Source organism: Denticeps clupeoides, unplaced genomic scaffold (assembly GCF_900700375.1).
Source record: "Denticeps clupeoides unplaced genomic scaffold, fDenClu1.1, whole genome shotgun sequence".
Taxonomy (NCBI): Eukaryota; Metazoa; Chordata; class Actinopteri; order Clupeiformes; family Denticipitidae; genus Denticeps; species Denticeps clupeoides.
In genome coordinates, this window is record NW_021629717.1 from 77590 (window position 1) to 102887 (window position 25298).

Genomic DNA, 25298 nt, shown 5'->3' on the forward strand with positions numbered 1-25298 from the left:
GCAGAACAGATACTAAATCCATAATACAATTTAGTATCAATTTCGATATCAATTAGCACTAGTATCAATATTTAAATTCCAGTTTTGCATCTGCCAGTTCAGGGAAATCGTGACAGTTTACATCCATTTTCAACAGGTATTGCAGTGAACAGACAGTCCCCCTGGCTACCTGGAGGACCCAATGTTTACACAATTATTAATTCTGCAGCACCAAGTTTGCTAGAAAAAGTAAAAAGCAAGAGAACTGCCTGCAAATATTTCAGATATCAATGGTGAAAACTAAAAGTTGTGGACAAGTTTGTTTGCAAGAAGTGCTTCAAATATGTCGCTATCAAAGTGAGTAGCACAACAAATGACCCCCAAATGTCTTAAACTTACAGTACAATGTTACTGGAGCATGCTCAGAAAAAATGTATATTTGCACTAACTAATAGAGCCTAAGTTATTTGTATTTATTTTACAATTTTAATTAGCTTTTTCTATTTAAAAAAAAGATTTTTATTTAGTCCTAGTGTGGTATGGGAAAAGTGTGTCACGCATATGAAATGCCACATGGAGGGCTCAAATTTTCTCCAACGGCACCACACTCACTTCCTGAAAACTGAACCACCCTGTGTGGAGAACAATAGAGCTAGTGCTGGACAACAAGTGGCCCGTCTAAACGACAATGTCAGTTATGTCTGCGGAATCCTTTCCGAATTTTTAACAGCTATTAAAAGGTAAAAATGTCCCTTTGTGAGATTATTTAACAATCGTCCTGTGGTCATTTTTTCTGGAAAAAACGCCAAACAATAAGAGTTAACGTCATTTCTGTGAATGCCTGCTCTCCTCCTCATCCCGCCTCTCTTCTCCTCATTAGCATTTAAAGCTACACACACAGAACGGCGCGTCCTGGGGAAAAGTCATTGTGGCACTGGCTAAAAGTAGCAGTAATTCTGCACCAAGGCTGACTTTACGGACAAATTATTAGGGGACCACTAAAACCGATATAGAAGCAAAAAACATGGGCCCTTCAATGTATTTCTAATCTTTACTATACTGTATTCAAAGCACAAAACAAATCATTTGTCCATGGGCCATCACAGGCTATGTAGGAGGTGTTTTGCCAGATGAATCCAGACTGCGATCCCTTCCCAATCTGTAAATGTTACTGGTGGTTGTTGCTGAACCAGTGGAGCCAGTAGATCAGGGGTCAGGAACCTATGGCTCACGAGCCAGATGTGGCTCTTTTGATTGCAGGCAAATGTTTTACAAAAAAAAAAAATGTTTTAAACAAGTCCTCAGCTAGCTAATTGAATATGATGGTTAACATTCATGCTTGATGTTACCAATGAACTTCTTGACTATCTTGTCTTTATCCGAAAAGTCATCAAACGAATAAAAGTACCATTGTACTTATTGTACTTTAAAAGTGTTGGTCTTAAATAAAATGCACACATTTACATTAAACATTGTATGTTCTCACAGGATTACATTTTATAATATGTGGCATTCATGGCTCTCTCAGCCAAAAAGGTTCCCAACCCCTGCAATAAATGGTGGCTTGAAAAACCACCAGCTCTTAAAATCTTGAATGATTTTTGGTAAAAGTTTTGGTTACTCAATGTAAACCCAGTTCTCTGATAACTTGTGACAAGCTCACTACAATATTACCTCATACATGTTAGAAGCACCAGTGACATCATGTCCAATGAGGACATTGTTTCTTTTGGGGATGACACTGCTATACACTCACAGTAGTAAAAAACAATACGTGAATAGTGGAAAGTTTTCAGCTGTGATGGACATGTTCGGGCAAATCCCATAGTGAGATACAGAGCGCATGCTAGATGTTTGAAAGGTGCATGTGTTCTTCAGCTGCTCACCTGTGTACTGACGCCCCGGCTGCTGTGTCACCTGTGCCAGTGCTCTTCAGTGTACTGTGACTGGAGCTTCTCTGGCTGTTTGCCCTTCTGGAGTCCACAGACTGGGCAGACAGGACACTTAGGCCCTCCAATACACTGCACTCACTCCTCTCTGTACCTAAAAAATGTAAATTTGACGTAATAATTCAAAGTATAATTTATAGTGTGACAAATTATGTAACCAGGGAGTCAGGAATCTGACCTTTGCTGAGCAAGGAACTGACTCCGGAGGGGGGAGAGGAAGCTGGTGAGGAGTGAGCTGATCTCACACCATTCACAGCACTGGAACTGATTAAAGGGAACATCATAAATCAAGTACATTTCTCTCTGCAAATGGTTATCATACAGAGCACATTACTTCATAAGAAAAAAATCTATCTCTGACTGACAACACCAATGAAACAGACTGACGCTCAAATCCTTCCAGGGGTCTCTCACTTCGGGGCAGTAGCGGCCTAGCGGGTAAGGAAGCGGACCTGTAATCGGAAGGCTGCCAGATTGAATCCTGAGCACCAAGGTGCCAATGAGGTGCCACGGAGCACCTCACACCCTTGGTGAGCTGCCCACTGTTAAAAGCAGAGGACACATTTTGTTGTGTGCACTGCTCAGTGCAATACCATTGCTTGTGCATTAGCCTATAAATCAATAATACAGAAGAGGGAGTGGCTAATAATGAGATAAACACTGGTTTCTCCTATAGAGCTCCTTCTCCTAAAGAGCTCCGCAGTTGTGGAACAGCTTGCCTGTCAGTGTCCGGGACTCAGACACAGTCTCAGTGTTTAAATCCAATCTCAAAATCTGTTTTCTCTGGCTTTTTGTTAAAGTCCTAGACACTAATTTCACTTCACTTTGACGCAGTGTCAATTATAAAGTCCAGTTTATCACAGAGTCCCCCTGTTAGACACAGACAAAGTTAAAATCACCCTAGTTAGGCTGTCCTAGTTAGGGTACCGGGTCACTGTAGCACCAACATACCACTATAACCACATATTTCAGTATCAGTACGATGCCACCATCTGCCGCTGCTTCTGTTTCTTCTCTCTGAGATACAGACTGAAGCACCCAGACTACTGGCAGACCCCAGTGAAGAGACCAGCAAATAAATCCTGGTTCCTGACAACTGCTTTACAAGGACTTGAAACAAACCAGAGGGTCACCACATCCACCACCACCGTAACAACTACAGCTTCAGGGATCTTCAAAAGGACCAGTAGCATTATAATGGACATGTAATGTACACCATGACACTGGACTACACTCTGGACTTCTCCACCTCTACAACTGTAGGACTTTTATATTGTAAAAGTCATCACCAGCCCTGCACCATTTGCAGGCTCACTCTACCCTGGAAGGGGGTCCCTCTCTGTATCACTCCTTCCCAACGTTTCTTCCTTTCTTTATTCTCTCTCTCCTATAGTTTTTCCTTGTGTGCAGAAGGGTCAAGTGTGGGGGGTGTCAACTCTAGGGCCTGTCAAAGCCCACTGAGACATACTGTATGTGATTTTGGGCTATATAAGAAATAAATGTTGTTGTTTTCCACAGAATTACTGCAGTTATACCTGTCATGATCGCAGGACGAAAGCACAGGTAATCAGAAAGACACACACCTGTAAAGACTTGGAGATCTCTTGGAAGACTGTCCACTACCTCCATTGCATCTTGAGATGCTGAAGTCATCTTCGTACAGATGTTCATCAGCAGAGTTAACCAATGCTGGAGACGAAACATCATTACTGCCATTGAACCCTTGAAGAAATACAATAACTTGTTACATATCTTCATTATGCTTTTAACTGTGTATTTCTGAACTGCTGAGTGTCTGCTGACCTTGGTGGTTTCTGGGGAGATTCTTGAGGAAGATGTTGACAACACTGTTGGGACTGCCTTTGGCAAGATCCTCCAAGGGTCCTGCACTGCAATCCTTGCCCAAGGTCTCTAGGTTGACCCCGGGACATCCCTCAGCCTCCCTTATGAATCGAGAGACTTGGTCCACTGGTTGGTTGTGCATCCGATTGGAGCAGAAGTCAAGCTGGGTGATGTTTCTGGAAGGTTTTTGGAGAACCTCTGGATTAGGGTGGCAAGTGGAGTCCTCTTCTGAAAAGCTGCCTTCACTCAGTAGGGGTCCCTCGCTGATGGAGCTGCCACTAGTGTCATGGTGCCTTGGGCTCTGCCCATCTCCAGGTTCAAAATGTGGCTCTTGCCATGGTGGAAGACCTTCAGGGGAACTTAGGGACAGGACAGCTGGAGCTGGCATGGAAGTGAGGGCTTCTTCCTGTTGCTCTCTGTGGATGATGCTCAAATTTCCAACCCCTGGTAGGGGGTCATCATAGATGGTTTGTCCTACCCTCAGTAGTTGATCGATCCTCTGTGTGACTGCATCACAGCCTGTAGAGTCCTGGCAGAGGACACTCACACTTCCGCCATAGAAATCCTGGGGCGGGGGCTGAGGTTGAAGAAGAAGATCTGTACTCTGGTCTACATCACATCCATGGTTGAAAGCCCCAGTGGCTACCAGCTGCCTTGCCTGGGTCTCGATGCGGTTGGACAGGGCAGCAGCAGTGGCCTTCAGAGCCTCAATGCGATCAACTCTACTGTGGCTCAAGCTGGGAGGAGCCAGAGTGGCAGATGGGGTAAAGACGTCCACGTAAGGGGTCTTCGTGGCATCCAGAGCCAGCAGTTTAGAGAAGAGCTGACCAGAAGGAGGTGCCAGCGGCGTTTCAAGACCACTGCGTCCTACCAGACTGCGTCCATCCATGTGCAGCCATGAGGGGCTGGTGGGCAAACCCAGCGCATTCCTGACCACAACCAAAACAGACACCATGCAAGTTTCAGAGGAGGAACAGACGACTGGTATTATGGGTAAGATGGAACAGTGATGTTCAGGGACATTCTCAGGAAACCTTGGGTCCTGCCATTCATATGAATGTCAAGAGCATTATCTTTTAGAACAATTGCTGTGCATGTTGAACTTTATATCTGACCATTGTACATAACGCAATTCCTGCAGACTACCCAGATGCTACTTCATAAATCACAAGTGGACTGCATTTTATTTGTAATCTAGAGGTGTGAACCTTCACTGGTTTCACAATTTGATTACGATTATCAATGCCTCGATATCAATGTATCCCATACATTTTCTACATAGTCACATGATGTTTTCAAATACAAGAGTTACGGTCTCTGAGTGGACGCTTTGATTTGCAGAATAACTTTAGTTTAGCACACACATTGTAAGTCATTTAAATGCACACCTTTCTCTGCATGCTTCCCCAGAGCTATATTATGATTGACACTTCTCAATCAAGAACTAAATACAGTGGGGTAAAAAAGTATTTAGTCAGCCGCCAATTGTGCAAGTTCTCCCACTTAAAAAGATGAGAGAGGCCTGTAATTTTCATCATAGGTATCCCTCAACTAGAGACAAAATGAGAAAAAAGAAATCCAGAAAATCACATACTCTGATTTTTAAAGAATGTATTTGCAAATTATGGTGAAAAATTTGTATCTGGTCACTAACAAACAAGCAAGATTTCTGACTCTCACAGACCTATAACTTCTTCTGTAAAAGGCTCCTCTGTCCTGCACTCATTACCTGTATTAATGGCACATGTTTGAACTCATTATCAGTATAAAAGACACCCGTCCACAACCTCAAACAGTCACACTCCAAACTCCACTATGGCCAAGACCAAAGAGCTGTGTAAGGACACCAGAAACAAAAATGTAGACCTGCACAAAACTGGGAAGACTGAATCTGCAATAGGTAAGCAGTTTGGTGTGAAGAAATCAACAGTGGGAGAAATTATTAGAAAATGGAAGACATACAAGACCACTGTTAATCTCCCTCGATCTGGGGCTCCATGCAAGATCTCACCCCGTGCAGTCAAAATGATTACAAGAACGATGATCAAGACTCCTAGAACCACACGGGGGGACCTAGTGAATGACCTGCAGAGAGCTGGGACCAAAGTAACAAAGTAACTAACACACTACGCCGCCAGGGACTCAAATCCTGCAGTGCCAGATGTGTTCCCCTGCTTAAGCCAGTACATGTCCGGGCCCGTCTGAAGTTTGCTAGAGATCTGGATGATCCAGAAGAGGATTGGGAGAATGTCATATGGTTTGATGAAACCAAAATAGAAAGTTTTGGTAAAAACTCTACTTGTTTGGAGTAGAAAGAATGCTGAGTTGCATCCAAAGAACACCATACCTACTGTGAAGTATGGGGGTGGAAGCATCATGCTTTGGGGGTATTTTTCTGCAAAGGGACCCGGACGACTGATCCATGTAAAGGAAAGAATGAATGGGGCCATGTATCGTGAGATTTGGAGTGAAAACCTCCTTCCATCATCAAGGGCATTGAAGATGAAACGTGGCTGGGTCTTTCAGCATGACAATGATCTCAAACACACCACCCGGGCAACGAAGTAGTGGCTTCGTAAGAAGCATTTCAAGGTTCTGGAGTAGCCTAGCCAGTCTCAAGATCTCAACCCCATAGAAAATCTTTGGAGGGAGTTGAAAGTCCGTGTTACCCAGCGACAGCCCCAAAACATCACTGCTCTAGAGGAGCATATTCTTCTGCATGGAAGAATGGGCCAAAATACCAGCAACAGTGTGTGAAAACCTTGTGAAGAGATACAGAAAACGTTTGACCTTCATTTCCAACAAAGGGTATATAACAAAGTATTGAGATGAACTCAAATACTAATTTTCCACCATAATTTGCAAATAAATTATTTAAAAATCAGAGGATGTGATTTTCTGGATATCTTTTTTCTCATTTTGTCTCTCATAGTTGAGGTATACCTATGATGAAAATTACAGGCCTCTCTCATCTTTTTAAGTGGGAGAACTTGCATAATTGGTGGCTGACTAAATACTTTTTTGCCCCACTGTATACCTGTGCCAGGACATCAAGCTGAATCCATCCTAATGTTACATTTGGTGTACTTGATATGTGCTGCTAGAACTGACCTGAACAGTGGCTGAAGTTCAGGACCAGACAGGTCACTGCTAGATGACGCACTGTTGGGACGCTCATGTCTCTTGTTTTCCTTGTCTGACTCCCCTGATGGTTGGTAGATGGGCCTCTGCTTCCACACAAAAACAACCACATACACATGCAATTTAACATTCATCAGATACATGAAAACATGGATCAACGTTACAATGGACATTCATTACATGGAGAAGTTAATGGCACAAGTTAATCAGAAACTGGAAAAGTTTACATTCTACGGGAGAAAATGGCTTTAATATTAAGTAACAAAAAATATCACTTCTTGTTTATAGTTATGTTAATTGTACAAGTGTGAGTATATATTTGTTTCTTAAAAATCTAATAGAAAAAAAACTGTACTACACATCGTTAACTTATCACTAAACTAAATCAACCATTTCCTTGAAATTTGTTGTGACTAACCAATGCATTCTTCATTTAAATTTTATTTAAACTTTAAGGAGTAGTATTAAGGAGTAGTAAGGATGGGTGAATGGGCGGTAGTAGCCTAGTGGGTAACACACTCGCCTGTGAACCAGAAGACCCAGGTTCAAATCCCACTTACTACCATTGTGTCCCTGAGCAAGACACTTAACCCTTGAGTGTCTCCAGGGGGGGACTGTCCCTGTAACTACTGATTGACCTCCTTCATTTCCAACAAATGTCAGACCGTGACTGTACCTGCAGGATGGTCGGCGGGTCCAACAGGCTCTGCTCCAGCAGCAGTTTGGTGTAGGTTTCCTGGAACTTCTTTTGGACCGCGCCCTCTGTGGGTACTGCTACTGTCTGGGACTTGGTTACGCCTTCTCTCTGCTTCTTGTACAACTCCTGCAGTCGCTGGTTCCGTCTCTCTGCCTCCTCCCTCTGCGCCCTGCGCTCCTCTGCATGACGCCTGCGCCGCTCTACCTGCTGCTTGGCGATGTACTGTCGCACCGTATCAGCGTCGTAATGCCGATTCTTGGGTACTGGATCTAGGCCTTCTGAAGCAGCAGCAGTCTTCACAGGTCCGCTGTTGGAAGTCAGGGTTCGTGATTTATGCACCACAGCCCTCCTGGTCACTTCGGAATCTAACTCTGCAGGTTGATGTTCCAGTTCCAGGTCATTCAGGATGCTGCGGATGTTGGCTGACTGAAGGTGGTCAACACTAGAGCATTTTTCCTCCTCTGGTAGGGGCTGCTGCTCTTCTGCGGGCTGACTGTTAGACTGCCGCTCAGCGCTAGCTGGCCTGGGCCGGGCATTTTGCTGGGAAGTCTTGGCTGAAGATGACCTGGAGCCTGATATATAAAACAGAACCAACTGAAATAGTCATGACATGACTAAAGCAATTCACTGGTGCTACAAAGGGGCTATTTTTAAAAACGTAACAAATGACAAAATGACAGAGGTATTCTTTGGACAGGATTCAAGATTCATGATTGGTTTTGTCAGTTTAACAGCATACACAGTATAGTGTATTGAAATAATGTTTCACACAGATTACCCCCCATAGTGCAATCATAAAAGAAACAACTAAACTTAAACACTGTACAGGTTATCTCTATAGGTGACAACAGGACAATGCACAGGTCCAACAGGACATATCAGGACATCAATTGCCCCACCAGGGAAAAAAAAAAATCACACTGGACCACTGTTACACCACCATAAAAGACGCATATCGCTCTGTTCCCCGGGCAGCTTTGGGACATTCTGATCACTGCCTGGTCCATCTTATTCCAGTTTACAGGCAACAACTCAAACGGGCCAAGCCTGTGGTCAAAACTGTGAAGTGGACCAATGCAGCAAAGCAGGAACTGCAGGACTGTTTTTGAAACTGCATCTAAAAATCTGGATGAGCTGACAGACATGGTGACATCATACATCCGTTTCTGTGAAGATGTGTGTGTACCAACCAAGACCTTCTGCACATACAACAACAATAAACCATGGTTCAGTCCCAAACTGCAGCATCTTCGCCAGGCCAAGGAGGAGGCCTACAGAAGTGGTGACCGGGTCCTGTACAAGCAAGCCAGAAACACGCTGACCAAGGAGATCAAAGTGGCTAAAAGAAGCTACTCTGAGAAACTGCAAGAACGTTTCTCAGCCAACGACCCTGCGTCAGTCTGGAGAGGCCTGCGAGAGTTCACCAGCTACAGACGACCCCCGCCCCCTGCTGGAGCAAACAAAGACCTGGCAGAAGAACTTAACACCTTCTACTGCAGGTTTGAGAGGGACAGATTCACACCCCTCAATCACCCCACTCCAGAGACAATGACCACCATTACTCCTCACTCCCCCCCATCCTCCTCGGTCACCCACCCCTTCCCAGAGACAATGACCCCAGCTGTGTGAAGTTCATACCTGCTTCAAATGCTCCACCATTATTCCGAAACCCACCATCACTGGTCTGAATGACTACAGACCTGTCGCCTTGACGTCTGTGGTCATGACATCCTTTGAACGCCTGGTTTTAGCCCATCTGAAGAACATCATGGGACACCAGCTGGACCCCCTGCAATTTGCCTACCGGACAAACAGGTCAGTGGATGATGTAGTGAATATGGGGCTGCATTACATCCTGCAACATCTCGACCGCCCGGGAACCTACGCCAGGATCCTGTTTGTGGACTTCAGCTCGGCGTTCAACACCGTCTGGTACTCTGGTGCAGTCAACACAACCTGGAGCTGAACACGCTCAAGACTGTGGAGATGACGGTGGACTTCAGGAGACATCCCTCAACATTGCTCCCCCTCACTATATCAGACAGCCTGGTGTCTATTGTGGAGACCTTCAAGCTCCTGGGCACCACCATTTCCCAGGACCTGAAGTGGGAGACCAACATCTCCTCCATCCTCAAAAAGACCCAGCAGAGGATGTACTTCCTGAGGCAACTGGGGAAGTCCAGTCTTCCACAGGAGCTGCTGATCCAGTTCTACACTGCGGTCATTGAGTCTGTCCTGTGCTCCTCCATCACCACCTGGTATGGAGCAGCCACTAAACAGGACAGGATCAGACTGCAGAGGACTGTACGGACAGCAGAAAGGATCACCGGTGCCCCCTTGCCCTCCATCCAGGACCTGTACCTCTCAAGATCCAGGAAAAGGGCAGGGAAAATCATCTCAGACCCCTCACACCCTGGTCACAGGCTCTTTGACCTGCTGCCCTCTGGCAGGCATTATAGAAGCCTGCAGACCAGGACCAGCTTCTTCCCCCTCGCCATCTCCTTCCTAAACAGCTGAAACTGTCACACTGCGAACCACCTCCATCATTGCACACTGCACTTTATGTTCACTTGTATATAAGATTTAGTTTGTTTTTGCCTATTATTCATAAAAAGTAGATATAGTTATTTATAAATCGCAAACAATCCACAACTTGGACAATAACACCACATCCTTGCACATTGTTGTTGTTTTTTCTACTCTGTACTTGAGAGACACCATCTACTGGAATGTGCAAATGAGCAGAGATGTTCAAAAACCAGGTGTATAAGGCTGGAGGTGTATTGTTGTTGAGTTTATCTGTGTTCTGGTGATGGCAGTGTATTGAGAGCATACGAAAGACAAATAACCCAAAAGATTATTTGCATAAAATGACATTGTTATCACATTTATCAGTGTTCATAATTCCAGAGCATGTAAAACATTTACATACTGCACAAACGCCCCATATCTTAATAAAGCCAGCATTGGACTGAGCACACAGCCCTGAGGAGCTCCAGTGCTCAGTGTGGTGGTGCGTGAAAATGCTGTTGGAGAAGCTGTTCCCGATCCAGACACACTGAGGTCTCTCAGTCAGGAAGTCCAAGATCAGATCCAGGCGCAGAGGGAGGAGTTCAGGCCCAGCAGGCTCAGCTTCTCCATCAGGTGTTGATTATTATGTTGAATGCTGAACTGAGGTCTATGAACAGAATTTGTGTGTATGTGACCTTATTGTCCAGGTGGGTGAGGGTCAGATGCAGGGTGATGGCGATTTTCATTAAATGCTATAGGCGATATGGTAGTAGCCTAGTGGGTAACGCACTCGCATATGAACCAGAAGACCCAGGTTCAAATCCCACTTACTACCATCGTGTCCCTGAGCAAGACACTTAACCCTGAGTGTCCCTGTAACTACTGATTGTAAGTCGCTCTGGATAAGGGTGTCTTTGCTGGAGATTGATCAAAAATGCCAGCTGAACTGGTTGAAAATGCCATGCTCAAAGCCAGGACATTATGGAGGAAATAGATAACCCATGCAAAGGTACACTTTTAAGAGTGCAGTACTGATAAGCAGGCAATCTAAAGAGATTGCACTTGTGCTGAACCCGCCTTTTTCTTTCTTTCTGTTTCTTGTTATAATGGTTGTCTGCATGTCATTTGAAAATGTAGGTGAGTTTTATTTTTGTTTCTCTTTCCCTTTTCCCTTTCTCTTATCTATTTATGTTTCAGCAAAAATGAAAATAAATAAAAATGGAAAAGGTTAACTATTATAGCCATATATTCCTTAAAAGGTTTTGAGCAAGACCACATAATATTTTAGATTGTTCCTGGGACCTGTTCACACATCTTGCCAGTCTAGCTGGTGACCACAGTGGCACCTGGCAACCTTCTGGTAATGGGCTACCATGGCTTGTAATTGTTTAAAAGCATGTGCCGCACACTAGCATAAATACTTATTTCATTCATGAACATTTTTGTTATTGTTCAGTCTCTCACTGTTCAAATACACATACAATATAGACAGATTATTTCTGTGTTAGTGGGCAAACTTACAAAATCAGAAGGGGATCAAATAATTCTTTCCCCTACTAAAATATTATACATACAGTGGAGGAAATAATTATTTGACCCCTCGCTTTGTCCAATGACAAAGAAATGAAAAGTCTCAGAACAGTATCATTTTAATGGTAGGTTTATTTTAACAGTGACAGATAGCACATCAAAAGGAAAATTGAAAAAATAACTTTAAATAAAAGATAGAAACTGATTTGCATATCATTGAGGGAAATAAGTATTTGGAACCCCTACCAACCATTAAGAGTTCTGGCTCCCACAGAGTGGTTAGACACGCCTACTCAATTTGTCCCCCTCATTAATGACACCTGTCTTAACTAGTCACCTGTATAAAAGACACCTGTCCACAGAATCAGTCAATCAGGCAGACTCCAAACTCTCCAACATGGGAAAGACCAAAGAGCTGTCCAAGGATGTCAGAGACAAAATTGTAGACCTGCACAAGGCTGGAATGGGATACAAAACCATTAGCAAGAAGCTGGGAGAAAAGGTGATAACTGTTGCTGCAATTGTTCGAAAATAGAAGGAGCATAAAATGACCATCAATCGACCTTGGTCTGGGGCTCCACACAAGATCTCACCTCGTGGGGTTTCAATGATTCTGAGAAAGGTGAGAAATCATCCTAGAACTACAAGGGAGGAGTTAATTAATGACCTCAAAGTAGCTGGGACCACAGTAACCAAGAAAAGCATTGGAAACGCTGTGGTCAGATGAGACCAAAATTGAGCTCTTTGGCATTAACTCAACTCGCTGTGTTTGGAGGAAGAAAAATGCTGCCTATGACCCCCAAAACACCGTCCCCACTGTCAAGCATGGAGGTGGAAACATTTTGCTTTGGGGGTGTTTTTCTGCTAAGGGCACAGGACAACTTCACCACATCAACTGGAAAATGGACGGAGCCATGTATCGTAAAATCCTGAGCGACAACCTCCTTCCCTCTGCCAGGAAATTGAAAATGGGTCGTGGATGGGTGTTTCAGCACGACAATGACCCAAAACATACAGCAAAGGCAACAAAGGGGTGGCTCAAGAAGAAGCACATTAAGGTCATGGAGTGGCCTAGTCAGTCTCCTGACCTTAATCCAATAGAAAACCTTTGGAGGGAGCTGAAGCTCAAAGTTGCACAGAGACCGCCTCGAAACCTTAGTGATTTAGAGATGATCTGCAAAGAGGAGTGGACCAAAATTCCTCCTAAAATGTGTGCAAACTTGGCCATCAAGTACAAGAAATGACCTCTGTGCTTTCAAACAAGGGTTTTGCCACTAAGTATTAAGTCTTTTTTTGTTAGAGGGTTCAAATACTTATTTCACTCAATGAAATGCAAATCAGTCTCTATCTTTTATTTAAAGTTATTTTTTCAATTTTCCTTTGTGCTATTTTCATTTCTTTGTCATTGGACAAACTTACAAAATCAGCAAGCCACTTAAATTAAATATCCTTCCCATTCTCGCAATCTGCAATGGCATGCAGCGGTTGCCAGGTTTGTGCATTTGGGAAAACCACTCACGTGCTGGAAATGCTTTGTCTGCAGATTGTGGACGGGACTCACGTTCTACCCGTGGTGGGTGACCCAGTACCATCTTCACCAGCTTCTGGCCATCACGCCAGGATGATGTGCTGATAGCTGCATACCAGAGAAAAAAATGTGTATAAAGATCAAGTGACAACATTACCATGCACAGAAAGACCAGGTGGACAAAAATCTTTTCATAACCCTTTTACAGCCTCCTTTAGAATGCCCTTTCTGACAAGCATATGCCTCTGGGCCAAAAAATGAGACACTCATTCCTTGAAATTGTCGTGCAAACTGATATGGTGAATTATTGACTAATTTGTGAAGGTAGAAGTGAGTACAGTAGTAAGGGAGAACCTTCTAATGTTCTGAACATTACACCACACCAAGCACTTGCTCAGACTATAAAATAAACTTCAGAACATAACAAAATAACATAAGAAAAATGTGAATTGAAAAATGTGCGCAGAAGCCCGCTGTCACTTGAAGGAGGACAGGTGGAGATGTTCAGCTAAGTGAAGACTGTTACTGAGAAAGGAATGCAACTGATGTTTCCCCACATTAAAACATTAAAACCGTCTTACACAGTGAATACCAGCATTTACAAAAGGAAGCTTGGTTTCCCAGTCATACTGTTGAAAATGTCAGAATAATAACCCTTGATGTGGTGATATTCTGATCCATCGAAAGCATGTGTGTAATAACTGTATTTGTAAAGCACTATTTACAATGTACGTTGGCACAAAGTGCCTCACAAACCGGCCATTCTGAGAGGCAGCAAGGATCCCTGTAATGCCCGCATTCTAACAGCCAGCTCAAAGGAGCTTATCTGAGCTTCCATAACAGAATTTCTCCTGCTGATGAGAACGTGTTCTCATATCTACTGATCATTTACTGATCAAGTTTCCAAACCAAGAGGTGTTAATGATAAAGGTGTTTTACTAGTCCAGCTCAGGCATCTAATTTTTCATTAAATGCTTTTTTTATGCCTTATTCTTGTTGCAAAAGTTATGAATACAGTGAATATAAATCTGTATTGTTTATGCATGCTTCTGTTTTATCTAGTATCATGAATCATTTTCCAAGTAAACTTTTGATTGTAAACTTTGTAAAATTAAACATTTTTACTGTCAATTCATATTGATCATCAGACCTCATTAAGTAGTATCAATATCGGCCCTGAAAAAACAATGTTGTCTGTAGCCACAATATTACTGAGAAATGAGGCTCAGGGGGACAAGTTGACTAGTCCACATGCTAAACATAGTAGTACACATTCCCACAGGATCACAGCCAAATAAATATGCACACACTGCATGTGATGGGGGAGGGGATGTAAGTGGCTTATTATTTCCCTGCCTAACCGGGAGATGTCCACCGAGCAAAGGGACAAAGTTGGACTGTCAATATTTTCTTATAGTACGGCCTTATTCCAAAATGGATTAAATAATTTTTCCCCCTCAAAATTGTACACACAACACCCCATAATAAGGCCAATGTCTCCAGGCCAGGACCAGCAGACTGAAGGACAGCTTCACCCATCAGGCTGTCAGGAAGCTCAACTCTCTCCCGGCTCTGCCCCCACTCCCCCCTTCTGCCCCACAAACTTCTCTACCTCACACTACTCAGTCAGTTTCAAGACTGCTCTGTTGCACTACATTGTTCACATTGTTTACGTGGTTTGCACTCTCCACCATGTGCCCTTATTTGTATATTGTGTTTTTATATATTATGCCTATTTTTATACCCTTGTATTTAATGTTATTGTTGTATTTAATGTTACTGTTTTGTATTTAAATGTTACTTGTATGCACCATGGGTCTGAGAGTAACGCAATTTCAATTCACTGTATGTCCTGTACATGTGGCAGAATTGACAAAGCTGACTGACTTTGAAATTTAGGATTGACTACAAAATCCTACTTTTGACCTATAAAGTAGGGGTGTACGATTCAGATAATGTCACAATTTGATTTGATCGATTCTTGGTTCAAAAAGATTTTAATTATTTATTATTTTCCAATAGTCTGAAACTAAATACAGCCCTGAGATATTAGTAACATTACAAAAATATAAACTGTTGCAAAAATATAAACTTAAATTGACACTTTAGATAAATTAAATTTAAATTAAATTTAGTAAATAAAAAAAAAAGAGCTGCTATATTTGGTTGTAAAGTTCCATTATCAGAATAAATAAAAATGCTACTACATTTGGCTGTAAAGTGCTGTATCAAGTGTAACATTTGAAATATTAATTAATTGTGAACATTTTCTCTTTACCTAAACCGTTTGGGGATGGGGAAGGTTGAATTTTCTTTTCCATTGCATTTTCCATGGCACGTCCATCCATTGCTTGCACACACCCACTTTCTTCTTATTCCCACCAAGGATTGCTATCTGAGCAGAAACCAGCATAGCGCCATCTATAGGATTGGCCAACTCCTATCCGGAAAAACAAACTCGCGCAGTTACAAAATGGTAAATATGAATCGATTTTGGATCCTTTGGGGAAAATCGGGATTCTTTTGTCGATTTTTTTGCACACCCCTAATATAAAGCTCTAAATGGTCTCGCCCCGCAGTACCTGAGTGAACCCTTAGTACCCAAGATACAGAAGGTCACAGCTGGGAGCAGATCCTTCTCCTATAGAGCACCGCAGTTGAGGAACAGCGTACCGGTCAGTGTCCGGGACTCAGACACAGTCTCAGTGTTTAAATCTAAACTGAAAACACATCTGTTTTCTCAGGTCTTCTGTTAAAGTTCCAGACACAGTGTCAATTATTAAGTCCACTTTATTACACAGTCCCCCTTAAACACAGACAGTGTTAACTTCACTCCAGTTAGGCTGTCCTAGTTAGGGTACCGGGCCACTGTAGCACCAATATACCACTATAACCACATATTTCAGTATCAGTACAATGCCACCATCTGCCGCTGCTTCTGTTTCTTTTCTCCGAGGTACGGAATCAAGCACCCAGACTACTGGCAGACCCCAGTGAAGAGACCAGCAGATAAATCCTGGTTCTTGACAACTGCTAAACGATGACCCAGCATGAAATGAACCAGAGGGTCACCACAGCCACCACCACCGTTACAGCTACAGCTTCAGGGATCTCAAAAGGACCAGTAGCATCATAATGGACACGTAATGAACACCATGACACTGGACTACACTCTGGACTTCTCCACCTCTACAACTGTAGGACTTTTTCTCTTATTGGACAAATAATCACCAGCCCTGCACTGACACTATTTGCAGGCTCACTGTACCCTGGAAGGGGGTCCCTCTCTGTATCACTCCTTCCCAACGTTTCTTCCTTTCTTTTTTTTCTCTCCTAAAGGTTTTTTGTGTGGAGTTTTTCCTTGTGTGCAGGTCAAGTGTGGAGGTGTCAACTGTAGGGCCTGTCAAAGCCCATTGAGACGTATTGTATGTGATTTTAGGCTACATAAGAAACAAATGTTGTTGTTGTTGTTGCTGCTGCTGCTGCACAGAGGAATGGGCCAAAGGATAGGCGTGCCAAGCTTGTGGCATCATATTCAAAAAGACGTGAGGCTGTATTTGCTGCCAAAGGTGCATCAACAAAATACTGAGCAAAGGCTGTGAATACTTCTTTACATCAGTTTTATCTCAGTTTTTATTTTTAATGAATTTGCCATTGGGGTGTTTTATGTAGAATTCTGAGGGAAAACCCCAATTTAATCAACTTTGGAATAAGGCTGTAACATAACAAAACGTGGAAAAAGTTGAATACTTTCCAGATGCACAAGTAACAAATTACCTGTAAATGTGTGTGTAAACAACAAATACATACATATGCTCAGTCAGAGAGTACGGGTCCCACCTGGCCTGTTTTTGTGTTCCGGAGCAGAAGCTGATCTGTGTACTTTCCTCACTGGCTTTGCAGGCTTCTTCTCTTCAGCATGCTCACCCACCCTCAGCCTGGGCCTGGAACTTTCTGCCATTCACAAGACAAAGTAGTTAAAGGAGAGCAACTCAATAATAAAAACCATATTTAGAACACCGCACTATGCTAAATCGGTGCCTAAAGCGCCACCTGGTGTGGTAGTAGCCTAGTGGGTAACACACTCGCCTATGAACCAGAAGACCCAGGTTCAAACCCCACTTACTACCGTTGTGCCCCTGAGCAAGACACTTAACCCTGAGTGTCTCCAGGTGGGGACTGTCCCTGTAACTACTGATTGCAAGTTGCTCTGGATAAGGGCTGTAAATGCTGTAAGTGGTGTAACGGCAGGCATTACATGAAAAGGTCAAAGTAATTATGGGCAATTCAGGTCATGTGGGGGTGGGGTACGATCATTCAGTCTCTGCTTCAACTGGTCCCAGACGTGCTCTATGGGGTTCAGGTCAGGGGACATTGATGACCACACAACATGAGGCACTCCAACTTCCTGAAGTTGAGCTGTGACAATTCTGCCACGATGTGGTGGAGCATTGTCATCCATGAACAGAAAGTTGGGGGTGTGCTGGCAGAATTGGGGGATGATGATGGGTTCTATGAGGTCTCTGAGGTAAGAATGTGCAGTGACTGAGTTTTCGGAGACGGGTGATGCCTGCCCAGACTGTTGCACCTCCTCCACCAAAGCAAACCCTGGGGACCATGTTGACCTCCGCGTATCGTTCACCTCGCCTTCTCCAGCAAAGCTGACAACCATCATTTCTGTGCAAGATGACCAGACACCCAACAGTAGGCCACTGCTGCATTGTCCAGGTCACATGGTCTTGTGCCCACTGCAAACATTCATGGTGGTGTCTTGGTGTCAGTGGAGTCACCTGCAACAGTCGTCTGGCATTCAAGCAAAGTGGTGAAGAGGCGAATGGTTTGCTGGAAACCCTAGTACCCCCTAGAACCCCTGTTATAAGGCACAACTGTACACAATGGGACCATTACATGGAAAACACAAGATGAGGTGTGTTTATCACCCCAATACAACTGCCTTCCTATCCCAAAAATGCCTGAAGTGAAACAAACACTATTTGTATGACATCCACTAAGTCTCTCAATATATCCCTAACTTATTGAGAGTAGCGTATATACAAGATCTCCATCCTCACTCACCAGTGAAAATATGGAAGCTATTAAGGTCAAAATCCAAAACAATTATTCTGTTCTACACAAAAGCACCAGTGTTGGCCTAGCAGGTAAGGAAGTGGACCAGTGATCAGAAGATATATTATTATATAGGAAGCATATTTTGCTCTCAGTAAGATTCAAAAACTTTTATTCTTAATTTTAGACTGTGGTTGTTACTTACATAATCTTTTAATACTTTTTGCATTTACATTTTATTATTTATTCCATGACATGAAAATGTCACTGTGAGATTACCACTTTCCACTTGAGTTCCCCTTGCCTGTATTTGGTCCTGCAGCGGCTAAAAATGGCGATAGGTGAAAAGAGTACTTTGGCCATTCTGCGTCGCCGTTCAGACGGTTGGATCTGGAATTTGTCCGCTAATGTAGTCATAAGTGGAAAGGATACCCCGCCGTTTCTCAAGCTTTTTTCACCCAGACAATTTCCCACCCCTCCCCTAAAACATTATCTCTACTGACTATCATGGCTTACAAACGAGCGAAGCATTGCTGTTGCTTTTAGTGTAGTCACGAAAGTGGGTTAATACTGTTGTGCCAGAAAAAATGAACGTAAGCCGACTTTGTGTTTGGTGAATGGTGTTGATGACAATTTCCACAAATGCCCACAACTTCTATGAGCCACTCTACTCCTAGTCATGCCTCTCTCGTCCTTAGAATTTAACGCCACACACACAGAAACGGCGCATCCTTGGGCAATCTAATTGTGGGATTGGATCAAAGTGGCTGTAATTCTGCATCAGACACTAAAGCCGACATAAAAGCAAAAACATTAATGTCATGGGCCATTTAATGTGTCATTATTTAAATGTGTAATGGAAATGTATTACGTTCAAGCTTAAACTGGCTGTAAATCGATGAAATATTTTAACTAGTTAAAACCAGAACTTTTGCAATTAATGCAAATTTATCTTTTTATCGGAAGGCTGCTTCAGATGATGCCATCACCCCTGTATGCATTTCACCATCTTCATGGTTTCACCACCTTCAAACGTTTCCACCTGAAAAAAGATGCAGCTTTGTTCTTACCGGCGATCTTCCATGTCAAGTCTCTGTAAATCTCCCCTTTTAGGCTCTGGTCCTTTTCCTTCCACGGTTTCCCATCCACAGCCTGCGGTTTAGCCTCACTGGTGTTGAAACCTATATTAATCAAATAATGGAATAACATTTTGTAACAGTGTACAACAGCATATAACATATTTAGTTGAAATACTAAAGCAGTATGTGTGGAGAGTCCTGGAATCTCAACACCAGCTCAACTGCCAAGAAAGCCCAGCAGCGTCTCTGAGGACAGCCCATCTCCCACCACCTTCTATAGAGGGACTACTGAGAGCATTCTGACCAGCTGCATCACTGTCTGGTTTGGGAACTGCACCGTATCGGACCGCAAGACCCTACAGCGGATAGTGAGGAAGCTGAGAAGATCACCCGAGTCTCTCTTCCCTCCATAATGGACATTTACCACACACGCTGCATCAGGAAAGCCACCAGCATGGTGATACACTCTTCACCCTCCTACCATCTGGAAAAAGGTACCGAAGCGTTCGGAACCCTCACAGCTTCATCAAGCCATCAGTCACCTGAACACTCATGGACTCACCAGTACCTCTGTTATACTGTATGATTATCTATCTGTAATATCATCTATTAATGTACTGTTCCATTTTGCACAGCAGTATTTGCACTATTTATTGCTGTCTCGTTATTCTTCCTGAGTCCCCTGTTTGAACTTTATGTAGCCCAGTTCGTCCGTGTTGCACATTCTTTCGTTTCACTATGTGCTGTCTAACATGTATATAGCTGAAATGATAAAGCTCAACTTCAACTTACCTTTGTAAATTGGCGCTGGAGGGGCATAAGTGACTTTGCGTACTTTGGCAGCGGTAACACCGCCACTGGCAGTCCTGCCAATGCCGACAGGTTGTTCCAAGTATCCCAGCAACTTTTTGCGTTCAGCCGCCTCCTCCAGGTGCTCTCGCTGGCGGCGGATACGCTCCTTTAGCTTCTCAAGTTTCTCGTCATGCTGCCGCCGACGCAGGTTTTCCAGCCGCTGGGAGGAGGAGCCAGGGCTGATTAAGCACTGGGGAGGTTCTAGCCGGACGCTAGACTCAGGAGGAGGCTGGTGCACAGCATCAATGGCTGACTTGTCATTAAGGTGACGCACTGCAACACTGTCCAATGTGGAGGAGAGGGGGCTATCCAGGTCAAGGGACTGCAGGTCACGTGTATCGCTCTGGTAGACCAGCTGACTCAGACCACCATTCGGCTCCACCACTGAGCTGCCAGCCTCGGACACCAGCGCCTGAACAGGGGGTGGAGACACTTCCCTGGAGAGAAGAGACAATTCAAAACGTGATCCACTACTGAGCACCAGAATAAAATAAAATGCCACATGATGAAGCAGAGACAGGGCTTTGTTCTAAGACCTAATGAAGAAGTAGGGTGGTAGTAGCCAAGAAGTCCCAGGTTCAAACCCCACTCACTACCATTGTGTCCCTGAACAAAACACTTTATCCTGAGTGTCTCCAGGGGGACTGTCCCTGTCACTACTGGTTGTAAGGTGCTCTGATTCACTACAAGACTTGCAGTGTGGGTACTAAATCAAACCTAAGAAATTGAGTAATCATAGCAGACAATTCTGGATCTCACCCATATACACTACCAGACTACATGGCCCCTACTCTGTGGTGGTTCTGTAGAAAAGATGGAGCCATTTGAAGAATCCCATATTCAGTATTTGTTGTATTAAGAGAAAGTGAAGTCTGTTTGATGAATCTGCCTTTTTCATGGCTGCTTTGTTCACTATTGCCACATGAAAAGCACTGAGATGAGTGCACTCAAACATGAATGACGGATGATGATGAGAACCTTCAGGACAGTCGGAAACAGTCCCTGTTGTCCAACTTAAGGTGGTGGAGAGAAGAAAAGAAGATGTGAAATGAAACGATCGTCATTGTGAACCACTGCAGCACAGCACACAGTGGCACAACAAAATGCATCACCCTCAGTGAGCAGTGGGCAGCCATGACAGGCGCCCGGGGAGCAGTGAATGGGGACGGTGCTTTGCTCGTGGCACCTTGGCGGTTGGGGATTTGAACCGGCAACTTTGTGATTACGGGCCTGTTTCTTTACCTGCAAGGCCACCACTGCCCCTATGCTGTGATCAACTTTTTGTTCATTATACAACTTGACGTGTTATTTCATAGTCCTGCATTTTCAACCGTAAATCTAAACCATAAATGAGTACGCGGATCCAAACTTTTGACTGTATAAATTGACTCCGCTGTGCTCACCTGTATGAAGCCACTGGTTCCCTGAACTCCACACCACCAGCTCTTCTGGTATTACTGTCCATTGTGGTGTTCCTCAGTGGGCTGCGGGAGCTCTTCTCTGGACTGTGGTGACTTCCTGACTTGGAGGCATTGTTAGAGTGTCTCCCATCTGAACATAGAGAAGGAAAATTTGTATTGAAAGAAATTGTATAAGACCATACACACATATGACTTCACAAAGAGTGATTTTGGACAAACAGCATTTCTAGGATAAAAGTAGTCCTGACCTCTCCTGGCACTTTTTCGAGAGGCTCCAGGCTTCTTGGTGCCCATCACCGAATCCAGCATTACCCCAGTCCCTGGGACAGCCTCCAACTGATTCTCAATGTGCCGCAGCTGAGAGCAGAACAGTGTTAGGTTTTATTTCACCACAGTGAACAACACACCTGAGGGGTATGTTCATTCAGGTCTGGACTAACTTACCGCTGCCTTGGTCTGATTTAGGCTCTTCATCGCAGAAGTCAGCTCTGAGGGGAACAACATTTTTAAGACTGAACATTCACTCCACAAAAATGAAAATTGTGCAAATAAGTCACTACTCATTAAGGGTCCTTTTTTCATTTGAATTCTTCTGACGTTTTCTGTTATAAATGTGTTTATTCACCTAAAAACTGTGTGATTATGGAATGGATGGGATGAAAAGAACAAATGCAATATGACAAACATTGGGATAACCTGAAAAAGTTATGTCCACTTGCATAATGAACTGGAACCATGTGCATCAGATGATTTGTTTGCATGACCAAAAGTTTGCAGAGCTGAATGGAGTTTGCCGATTTTGCACGGAATCAGGCAAGTGGTCTGGATCATAGGGCCCTATTCATTGCTAAGTAATGATTCAAGGCAACCTATGGTTTAGAAACATTAGGCAGAATAAAGTTCAAGGTGCTGACCTCCAGCACTATCATGCACTGGGGCTGGACATGTGGATGCCACTTGTGCCTCATCCCACTTCTGACCCCACATTGCTGAATTTCACCTGTTCTGAAGGAAAAAGAAACACAAATAGTCATAAAATAATTTAAAGAAGTATTTAAGAAAAGATTAAGTGGATTTAAAAAATGCACATTCACTTTTTGTGATTTTTGAAGTGTTCCAAAGGCAGCAAGTGAAATTATTTTATTCTATTATTTTATTATATTTATAATGATTTTCTTTAGAATAGCAGTCTGACATTTAAGCAAATTGCAACATCAAAACCAAGACCGCATTTTAAACTGGACAAAAAGTTAACATATGACCGATCCCAAAAATGAATAAAAAAAATGTAACATTCCCGAAGAAACATCAACAGTGTGTTAGAAAAATGAGACTGTGCTGCGCTGGAGGCACATTCATGTGCTGTTTGCCAGCCTTACATGCTTAATTATATCAGTACAATAAGAACACACGTTGTTTTGCAAACTTGTGACTCATAATGCCTTAAGCAGAAAAGCCAAGATAAAAACTGGAGGAACAGATTCAAATTTCATACTGCAGATATTGAAGTCATAAACAAACCAATCACCACCTCTTCCTGGTCCCAGATCAATGGGTGCAGGGCAGGGATTCTTCATTATAGCTTATTATCTTTCAAGAAACCATCAAGCTCTTTCACTTATGTATATTTGTTTGACTGGTATTTGGGGCCCATGGTGTAGCTTCAATAGTTTGGTGAAAGGTAATTTCCTCCAGATTACATTGTTAGGGAAACTTATGAATTGTATTGTACACTCAGTGGGATTCGGGGGGCGGGGGCTCACCTTGGAACAGATTTATTTAGAGAACCAGGACCCCTCCTGATCAGCTGAACTGCGGGACACATCGGCCAGGTGAAACCTGTTCCAAAACCTGAAGGTAGAACTTATGAGTCTGGAGTTCGATATGACGTTTTGAACGTCAGCGGGTATCACCAACCCTGAAAGCTGGCGCACCGGTTTATAATGAAAACAGACATATGGCAATTTTACAAGATGAATTACGCAATCGTGTGCTGACGAATTAAAGCGGACACGCCGCTGGTTGCGAAAACGCTCCGGTGGACCGTATTTCTAGTCATGTCGTCGAAGAACGAAATCAACGTAAAACACACCGTGAAACTGGCGCATGTTGAACTCTTCCTCCAGACAAGTGGTACTACCTTGAATACAAATTTAATTGTGTTCTACAGGCTCTTAAGTCCACTCTTTACTCACCCGGAGAAGCGTTTCCTGATTTCTCCACTACCGACAAAGCAAGGCCCTTTAACTTAAAACTGAACCTCAACCCCACACGCACAAGCTGTAATGCTAACGTCAGCTAACCAGCTAGCAGGATATTTAACACCAGGCTTAGCCGGGAGGGCATTATACGTCTTCTCGAATCCCCCGCACAGTCACGCCTATGTCTATTACGCTATCTGACATGTGCTACACGCGTTAGCTCAGTTTACTATCTACCCGCCTTCGGGGACATTTTCCCGGTCTAACTTTCGGCTTCGGTTACCCGTCGTTTAGTTTGACGGTCCGCCATTACCCAAACAACTGGGCAGGAAGTCAAGCGGGGCGGAGCTCCCACCAAATATCGCGAGATGAAGGGTAATGGCTGGGAAAATTAATAACTTACAAAGTGAGTCTCAATTCTCCCTCGCATATTAGAGGCTTAAAGTCTCTTTAAACAAACAAAGTCTACTAATTAACCATTTTCGATCCTGCTATTTAAATGTTGATTCTTGTTGCTATGCGGCCTGTTCTGTGGAACCTCCAAGCCTACTTCAGCATAGTCAATAAGATATATTATCAATTATTATTGCACAGTTTCTCGTTCAGGAATTAAACCAGGACTTAATTCCAAAACGACTTTAGCCTAGGACCAGGATCAATCCATGATCTAGCTGAATGTTGAACATTTCGTATTACTAATCTTCCATCCCATTGTACCATGACATCTTTTATCCGTTATTATGCAGTATTGATGGTTTTAAATGTTCATTGGTAACTGGCGACATCTGGCGACAAGTGTGAGAAGTAAACTATTAGCTCTTTAAAATGAATGAATACTGTCCAGAAAGGCTAGCTGTATTTCATATATAAATATACAGTATTGTATAATTTACAAAAAGAAGAAGTAAGTAGCAAACACAGGGAAATCTAAATCAAATTATTGTCTAGTCTTACTAACCTTTGCCTTCAAACCCACATCATTTATTATATTTCTTGTTAAAAAAAAGGGTTTGTGAGGTGATTGTCATTGTGGTTTTCATTAAATAATTGTCATCAAAAAGCCCTAGAGGTTACATGGAAATAAGGCCAAGTGAACAACTGGGTGCCGAGAAATGACAGCAGGTGCTCTGAAGTGAGTCAATGTTTTAAATATTTGGCTATAGCATAAGGTAATTTGTTTGCCAAAGGCCTAGAGAGTACTACAACAAGGGGTCTGCAGGCAACCGTGAGGCATGGTGGAGGTTCCTTGAAAGTTTGGGGCTGCATCCAAGATAAAATGTCAGTTAGATATGCAGAGATAACTAACAATAAAAAAAATGATCCAACGTCATCATGTTAAAATCAACATTATTTTTACCCCTAAATAAAAAAACAACTCATGTTCTTTTCAGGAGAAATGCCAGACAATGAATCAGAACGAATCCAAATGTCACACGTCATGCATCTCTAAAATTACTCAAATTGTGTTGTCATGGAAGTGGTTAGTGCATCTCCCAACACG

At 43.2% G+C, this 25298-nt stretch overlaps 1 protein-coding gene across 5 annotated transcripts in view; it reads right to left on the reverse strand.

Annotated features, from left to right (window-relative positions):
- LOC114772548 (centrosome-associated protein 350-like) overlaps positions 1-24121 on the reverse strand; it is a 38518-nt gene extending 14397 nt beyond the window's left edge. For 3 of the 5 annotated variants that reach the window (XM_028965420.1, XM_028965422.1, XM_028965418.1), the window contains exons 1-16: positions 23792-24121; positions 23360-23447; positions 22511-22601; positions 22041-22084; positions 21845-21953; positions 21579-21726; positions 20116-20612; positions 19315-19425; positions 17018-17131; positions 13169-13285; positions 7588-8180; positions 6882-6997; positions 3732-4699; positions 3512-3650; positions 2107-2192; positions 1866-2022 (exon numbers count right to left, since the gene is read on the reverse strand). In XM_028965420.1, coding sequence (XP_028821253.1) covers positions 1866-2022; positions 2107-2192; positions 3512-3650; positions 3732-4699; positions 6882-6997; positions 7588-8180; positions 13169-13285; positions 17018-17131; positions 19315-19425; positions 20116-20612; positions 21579-21726; positions 21845-21953; positions 22041-22084; positions 22511-22583 — 3272 coding nt within the window. In that variant the 5' untranslated portion in view covers positions 22584-22601; positions 23360-23447; positions 23792-24121. The remainder of the gene's footprint in view (positions 1-1865; positions 2023-2106; positions 2193-3511; positions 3651-3731; positions 4700-6881; positions 6998-7587; positions 8181-13168; positions 13286-17017; positions 17132-19314; positions 19426-20115; positions 20613-21578; positions 21727-21844; positions 21954-22040; positions 22085-22510; positions 22602-23359; positions 23448-23791) is intronic. The other 2 variants (XM_028965419.1, XM_028965421.1) reach the window with 2 other exon arrangements.
- Positions 24122-25298: the final 1177 nt, after the last annotated feature.